The 8,688-nt window shown below is 29.1% G+C and overlaps 1 protein-coding gene and 1 long non-coding RNA gene across 2 annotated transcripts; one reads left to right on the top strand and one right to left on the bottom strand.

Moving 5' to 3' along the window:
* Window positions 1-5,726: 5,726 nt before the first annotated feature.
* On the top strand, window positions 5,727-6,264 carry LOC115886181. The gene is made up of 2 exons (XR_004050853.1): window positions 5,727-6,110; window positions 6,198-6,264. It is a non-coding gene; the product is annotated as an uncharacterized LOC115886181 (long non-coding RNA).
* A 1,059-nt stretch (window positions 6,265-7,323) lies between these two features.
* Window positions 7,324-8,546, bottom strand: LOC115886199. Its single transcript, XM_030905287.1, has 3 exons — window positions 8,390-8,546; window positions 8,205-8,328; window positions 7,324-7,845 (listed from the first exon to the last, which is right to left on the bottom strand). Exons 1-3 carry the CDS (start codon window positions 8,482-8,484, stop codon window positions 7,324-7,326), a joined length of 741 nt encoding a protein of 246 aa, XP_030761147.1. The 5' UTR covers window positions 8,485-8,546.
* Window positions 8,547-8,688: the final 142 nt, after the last annotated feature.

Genomic DNA, 8,688 nt, shown 5'->3' with positions numbered 1-8,688 from the left:
GCTGACACAACTTTCTCTATTAAAGCTTCTTGGGTAAAATAAAGTTTTAAAGCGTCATATTGCTCAATAATTCTTTTTACTACGCTTAAAAGGGAAAGCCATCTAGTCTGGGAAAGCTGTAAAATTTTATGAGGCTTAACGTTAACAAATTCTTGGAATTCACAAAACTCCGTTTGCCTTCTAAAACTATATTGTAAATAAGTGTGTAGTTCTCTGCAAAGCTGTTCAACGAAATCGGGTATTTTATTACATGCATAATTTGCACACAAACTAAAAGAGTGGCATACACATTTCATTAAAAACAGATCTGGAATATCGGCTTTAAGCTTAGTTGAAAGAGAATTATGAATACCCATCATGGTACTTGCACCGTCGCACAGTGCTTCGAACATATGGCTCTAGAGGACAAAAATGCAAAACTTCTCTTTTATTGTAGGCAATTTATTCAAACCATAGATTCAAACTAGGTTTATTTGACACAAATGATGAGTACTCTCAGTGTACTAAAAGATGATGTTCTTAGTCCCACGTTTATGAAAAAAAATCTTATAAATAATAAAAATGTTTGAGCTGTGTTCCATCTAAGGAAATAATAATTTATAGTATGAAAACGGTGTAAGTATTAAATAAATTCCTGTGATAAAAAAGAATTCTAATAATATTAGAACATGATTCCTACAATATAAACCTAATATAAGATCAAAATGTTTTTCTTTAATGAAAAAGAAACATTAATGATATATTTAATTAAAAAAAAACTTAAGATACTATAAATTTACTTTAGGACAACAAAATGCATAGATCGTAACTACTCTGATTCAGAAGAATCATTGCTGACAGAACCTTCCAAATTTATAGTATCCAAATCACAGGTAGGTTAAATATCCTCACATATAAGATATTTTTGTACATCATTTTCTAATATGTTACTTTTTCGCGTTGTTACTGTTCTTTTTGTTGGTATGAGGGGTTCGGATGTTAATAGTTACCTCTTTAATAGACCATATACATATATTATTTTTTCGTTTTCTTGGGTATGAGGTTTTATAATAAATTGAAAGATGGAAACATTTTTTATGCCACATTTCGCTCCAACATAGTGGGCTCAGGCACAAATGGTTATCAAATTGGACTGGAAGGTTCATCAATATCTAATAAAGAACACATTTTTTGAAATATAAATAATTTTGAGTTCTTGTCCTGATGATTAAGCCAAGTATTAACCAGATCGGCATTGCTTATCAATTTTACTCCATCTGAAAAGTATTAAAAAATAAAGTTCGTCGCAAGCGGACGCAGGACGCAAAAATATTCGATAAATACGATATGTTTTGATATGTTTTTTTTAATGACTTTTTGAAGTTTGAAAACGTAAAATTTTTATACCCATTTAACAATCATCTTAAAAAATAAATAAAAACTAAATAATAACGAACTTGTTTAGAAATAAATTTAAAGTACATACCTTGTTTAACAATATCCATAGTGGCTTTCAATTAAGTACGTACCGTTTAACTCCATATACAGAACTACTATGAATGTTATTCTTTTTACTGATATAAGATAATGATCGCAAAATTTATTTTTAGTGAAAATATTTGCTAACAAAAAACGCTGTTTATGAAAAATAATATACAGGATGGTTGAACATTGCTATAAGTATAAAATTACATATTCAGATATTAGTAAATTTTAACTATTTTTTCGATTTTTGTCCATGGGACGAAGCACTGTGCGTCGGACGCAAACCCAATAAAATTTTTGGTAATGGTGTGGATCCGGTGGCTGACCTTGAAACGAGTTTTTGCTGCATATAGTCACAGACACTACGCATGCGCACATCTTCGATGTTGCCAGATTGCGAGTTATTTTGGAATTATTTTCAGTAGAAAACAAATATGTGCTTTTCAGTGTTTTTTTGTCAATATATACCGTATGATCGAAAAAACGGCGTCCAGTTGGCTGGGAAATGACGATTGAGGACATTTACCATATAAAATGACAGCGGTCTTCATTTCATAGTCATCGCTGACGCTATTTTTTTCAATCATAATACGCGGTATATTATTTATAATTATGATTTAATATTTCGCACAACACGTGGACGCTTATTATGTATTTTCATAGTCAATAAAATTATATAGAAATAAAACTCTAGATTCCTATCTAGATTATTATGCTACCTTTAAAAAGTGCTTTATTAAAAATTCGGGAAATTAAAGGGATGTGTCAAGTTTTTTCTTTTTTTTTAAATTTTAAATGCTGTAGCTCCATGTCATGTTCATAATAGTTTTTTAACATTCCATCAAAACTACACGGAGGCCTTTAAAGGCCTTTTTAACCTCCCGTAATTAAAATTGTAGAATCAGCTTCAGCAAACATTAACAGTTACCTTGTTTAATTCTGCTTATACATATATTGCATTAATTTTTCTGCTACATTAAGATTTCTCTATTCTTACACCTAATTTATGTGATTTTCTTAGCATATATAATTTATAAACCATATTTTTCCTAATGGAAGGATGGAATAGGATATGTAAAATTAAGATATTTTAACATTTATTTTCCAGACCAAGCATAATATAGTATTAAGATTAAGACATAAAAATATTATAAGAAAGATCTTATTATAAATCACAAACTAAGTCTTAATTTAGTCTTGTATTTCTATTATTATTATTATTCTTATAAAACTAATAAGATCAAAATCAACCTTCACCATATTGTCAAGATTTGGCATTATAGGAAACAAGAAATTACAGTAAATTAAGAAAAGAATATCAAAGGACAGGATATTAAATACTGTAATGTATTCTACGATACAAACCATCTCCCTTCTAAAGAGAAAAAGATAAAACATAAAGCTTATTTTAGTCTTATCAACACACTCTTCGATAAAATATATGTCTAAAATTGCTATTAATCCACTAACTTAATATTTTAAAGAAATTATGATACAAACATTAATTATAACCAAAGTATACCTATTATATTAGTAACATTACAGGTAAAATGTTACCTCTACCTCCGATTGACGTGTATTGTTCTATAATAAGGCTCGTCATGGTAGTACTTCAAAATATCAATACATATATAATCAAAACTATTGTTGCCTGTAAATAACTAGAAATTAAATAACTTGAAAGAAATAAAATAATTCTAATAAGTTTAAAACCATTAAGAAAAAATCCGTAAATGATAAATTTTAACTCTAATGTAAATATATAAATAAATGTTATTATTATTAAAATTTTATATATTCATAATACTTTCATTTCACAATCTTCATTATCCTTATTACTTTAATTTTGGATATCGAGATAAATCTGAAGTTATAAAATTAATTATAGAATTTTATTCTTATTGATTAACACGCAAAAAAAAATTTCAACTGCAAATAATTTGGAAATAAACTGCAATTTGGCAACATCGACGATGTGCGCTTGCGTAGTATTGATGATCAAATGCAGCAAATATGGCCTTCAAGGTCAGCCACCGGATCCACACCTTTACCAGATTTTTTTTATAATCAATAGAACACGTCGCGAAAAAGTCTGTAATTGAAGTATATAACCCTTCAGCAGTACCATTTGAGTCAGCAGTACCACATCTTCTAAACCTAGGAAAATATCGTTTACGTCATTTTTGTCAAAAACCCTTGCCACCATAGCTAGACTTTTTATGGTTCCCCTATCAGTTGATTCATCTACAATCAAAGAAAAATAATTTGATTGTAGAAGTTTCACTGTGTTTTCAAAACGGTAAAGGTGTGGATCCGGTGGCTGACCTTGAAGCCCATATTTGCTGCATTTGATCATAGATACTACGCAAGCGCACATCGTCGATGTTGCCAAATTGCAGTTTATTTTCGAATTATTTGCAGTTGAAAATTTTTTTTCAGTGTTAATCAATAATAATACAAATTCTATAATTAATTTTATAATTTCAGATTTATCTTGATATCCAAAATTAAGGAATGATATATAAAATTGTAATAATAATAACATTTATTTATATATTTACATTAGAATTAAAAATTATCATTTACGGATATTTTCTTAATGGTTTTAAACTTATTAGAATTATTTTATTTCCTTCAAGTTATTTAATTTCTAGTTATTTACAGGCAACAATAGTTTTGATTATATGTACTGATGTATTGAAGTACTACCATGACGAGTCTTATAGAACAATACACGTCAATGGGAGATAGAGGTAACATTTTACTGTGATTTTACCTATAATTTTACTAATATAATATACTTTAATTATAATGTTTGTATCAAAATTTCTTAAAAAATATCAAGTTAGTGGATTAATAGCAATTTTAGACATATATTTTATCGAAGAGTGTGGTGATAAGACTAAAATAAGCTTTATGTTTTATCTTTTCTCTTTAGAAGGAGATGGTTTGTGTCGTAGAATACATTACAGTATTTAATATCGTGTACTTTGATATTCTTTTCTTAATCTACTGTAATTTCTTGTTTCCTATAATGCCAAATCTTGACAATATGGTGAAGGTTGAGTTTTGATCTTCTTAGTTTTATACCTGTGTTTATACAAGACCAAATTAAGACTTAGTTAGTTTGTGATTTATATTAAGATCTTTCTTATAATATTTGTTATGTCTTAATCTTAATACTATATTATGCTTTGTCTGGAAAATAAATGTTCAAATATCTTAATTTTGCATATCCTATTCCATCCTTCCATTAGGAAAAATATGGTTTATAAATCATATATGCTAAGAAAATCACATAAATTAGGTGTAAGAATAGAGAAATCTTAAGGTAGCAGAAAAATGCAATATATGTATAAGCAGAATTAAACGAGGTAATTGTTAATGTTGCTGAAGCTGATTCTACAATTTTAATTACGGAAGTTAAAAGGCCTTTTAAGGCCTCCGTAGTTTTGATGGAATGTTAAAAAAACTATTATGAACATGACATGGAGCTACAGCATTTAAAAATTAAAAAAAAAAGAAAAAACTTGGACACATCCCTTTTAATTTCCCGAATTTTTAATAAAGCCCTTTTTAAACGTAGCATAATAATCTAGAGCAATTAGATTAATTATAGGAATCTAGTGTTTTATTTCTATTTAATTTTATTGACTATGAAAATACATAATAAGCGTTCACGTGTTGTGCTAAATATTAAAATAATAATATAAATAATATACCGGCGTACTATGATTGAAAAAAAATAGCGTCAGCGATGACTATGAAAGCTGTCATTTTATATGGGAAATGTCCTCAAGTTTGTTCCCAACCAACTGAACGCCGTTTTTTCGATCATACGGTATATATTGACAAAAAAACACTGAAATGCACATATTTGTTTTCTACTGAAAATATTTCCAAAATAACTTGCAATCTGGCAACATCAAAGATGTACGCATGCGTAGTGTCTGTGACTATATGCAGCAAAAACTCGTTTCAAGGTCAGCCACCGGATCCACACCATTACCAAAGAGTAGAAAAGACAAGAGACGACAGTGAACAAAGAAGTCGAATTTCGCGAGAGAGACACAGATATATTAAAATTTAAAGGTCCCATGAAGTCCCATTTTGTCTGTTGCCAAGTATATTTCTTTGAAAAATAAACAAGATTTTCTGAAAATAAATTAATAATATAAGAAGGATATAAAGTAACGTATGTTAATACGGAAATGTAAATTTTTAGTTTAGGTTGGTTTAGGTTCTTTTTTCGCAATGTACTGATAATATCAAAGAAACAGAATTACTAAAGTTGGTCGATTTCAAAGATAAACAGATAAAATCTGAAAATCTGACAACTGCGCATTTTATTTATTCGAACTATGGAGTCTAAAAGGAGGAGGCGAATCGAACGCAAAAATTATGGGCCCAGTTTTTGAGATCTAAATGAAGTTCGAAAATCGCCGTTAGGGGCGCTTGTGATGATTGGGATACTAGAAATACACAGCTTCTTATGGCAAGAATAACTATTTTGTTATAAATTATAGAGCCAAGTTAATATTTGGGCATATTTTTACCAGAGTTAGCTTTTAGAAACGTGGTTTTCTAATTGAGCAATGTGCGTGGCTAAAATTGTGAATACAAAACCTTAAATTTGAGTTTGAAAAGTTAGTTAGGTTATATTAGATGCCGGTTTAATATATCCTTTTCCTAAGTTGATATTATAAAAATGTTTTATTATGTGGTTCTTTTAGTGCATACACGACCGAAGAAACATATAAGCTGCTAAAATAAATCTTCCCTAGAACTGTTGTACAAAAAGATAGAAGTTCCAGCAACAAATTTATCACCAGTTCAACCTTTGATTTGATGTAAACAGTAATTGTTTCTTGATGAGAAATGCGAATGAAATAGTTTATGGTGTGATTGTGTTAGTGTTTTTTATTAATAGTTTTGTTGATGCAGTTTAAAGGTTCATAGTTTTTCATTAAAACATTTGAAATTGACATGTTTACATGCAGTTTAGTGTGATACCATTTTAATAAACATTAAAATCTTTCGAACTAGTAGTGGTTTTATGGCGATTGACAGATTGAATAACGAAAATTAAAGTATTTTATCAGGAATAACTTAATCATAAATGGAAACTGAAGAGCTAACGTTACCATTGCACCCTTTGATCGGTGTTATCTATTCCATAACTTTTTATAGCTGAAACTAGAGAGTAGGTATATTGAGCTGAAACGTTTCTGTGTTCAATAGCGTTTTTTCTAGCGTTGAATTGTAAGTTTTAATGTCATTAGCAAAGTTTTGCAAATTGTCACTGTTTCGTAGACAATTAAATTCAAGATATATTATATTCAATGTCACCTAATAATTGTAAAGGTTTTTCTATTGATATTCACTTTATTAATATAAGGTAGGTTTGTAAATAAAATATTAATGAATAAATAATGTACTCAGTTTATTTCAAAAGCACAAAAATACAGAGTTGTGAATATGTATATACGCTGACTTATTTCATCATATAAATATTTATTTAGCAATATTAATACATTACAACTTTTGTTTCTATTAACTAATTCCACTAAATTTAATAAATAAAATATACAATATATAAATTTAATATACAATTTAGCACTTAGATATTAAATATCTATATGTACTATGCCAAAAAATAAAACAGGAACATCATATTATATCAAGAACACATACAATTTAAAAAAAATGCATTCTAAAAAAATACCTAGCTACAATATACCTACATATTAATTTAAAGAGCTTATTCATATTCATAAAAACTATTCTAAATGGTTTATATACACAATCAAAAAGTATCAACCACAATACAATAATTTTCAAATTATTTCTTATTATTCCTCAATGAAAAAGCGTCTTGCGACGGCTAGTCAAAAATCTAAATAATTTTATAATAAATTTACAATCTGACATATGCAAACTATTTTTCAAATTTGTGAACATAGTAACTCTACTGTCTGTAACATCAACTGGCACATTAGTAATATCACGAAGAATTTCATTCTCATTCTCAAAGTTAGGTTCTGAAGTTTGATTTTCAACATGATTAATAGGCAGACCTTTTACTTTTTTTGAATTAGAAACTTTTTCAGTTGCTTCACTCCTTACACATGGTGGTTTCCTCTTTCTTTTATTACTAGAGAAATATGAAGGCAGGTTAGGAAAAATTCTTGGAATTGAACCCTCCTTTAATAATGGTCTACCCCGCTCAATTCTACTGATAGTTCCGTCAGTTAATTTGATCTCATAATGAGTCAAAATATCTTCATCTAGAAAATGTAGTTCACAAACAGCATCTTTGCTGCTAAGTGTCTTGTCTGATCTGGGTATCGCCTTTTGCCACTGCTGTAGCAAGCTAGGATCCTAATAAAAGATATATAATTGTTAAATAAAATAAAAAAAAAACATTTTTCACTATTAAAGCTGTTATTTTGAGAATACGATCTTGAAGTATAAATATTTAATATTCACTTTCAATAGCACTGTTCAAACTGTGGTTAATATAGGTACATGTCAACAGGTAATTTTAGCACCTAGTAAGTATTAAATTATTTTAATTTTATAACAAGGCCTCCTAGGTTATGTTATACACATGTTGATTTTAGGCTATATTTCCTATTAATTTGGTTTATAATTTAATCTGTACACTGACAGTATATAATTTTAATGTTTTTCTTAACATCTATCCATAATTTTTATAAATAAATAGTCATACTACTTACATTAGGAGCTTTGAAAAGGCTTGGGTTTCTTTCACCCCGTTCTTTATTTGCCTTGTTTTTATTGGGATTCCCACTTGTACAGCCAGGTACAAAGCAATTTCTACCACGACTCATTGTTGTACTGCTAAAAATTCAGTAAATTAACTATAAATTTTATTAAAAACACAATTAAATCGTATACTAACAATGAAAATGTAGTATCCCAGTCGATCGCAGTGCCTCTGCTGTCAAACCGAGGAAGCTGCTTAAAAGTGGGGACAGAAATTTCAAATTTGCCCATTGCCGATAAATCTCCTTTTTTAAGCCCTCCATATGCACTACCCTAGTTTATGGACAGCGGGGTAAAGAGGAAAGTGGTAAGGGAATTTGAAGATTCGAATCAGAGGAGCATCAAAACCAGAGATATGGAAGTGGGAGAATGAGCTTCGACGAGTGCGCATCCAAATTTTTGTCGACGGCAAGATGGCAGACATCTTCCAGGTCT

This window comes from Sitophilus oryzae, unplaced genomic scaffold (genome assembly GCF_002938485.1).
Source record: "Sitophilus oryzae breed Bouriz unplaced genomic scaffold, Soryzae_2.0 scaffold_471_pilon_pilon, whole genome shotgun sequence".
NCBI lineage: Eukaryota > Metazoa > Arthropoda > Insecta > Coleoptera > Curculionidae > Sitophilus > Sitophilus oryzae.
Note: the sequence above shows the minus strand (reverse complement) of the source record. Positions and strands in the feature narration are given on the sequence as shown.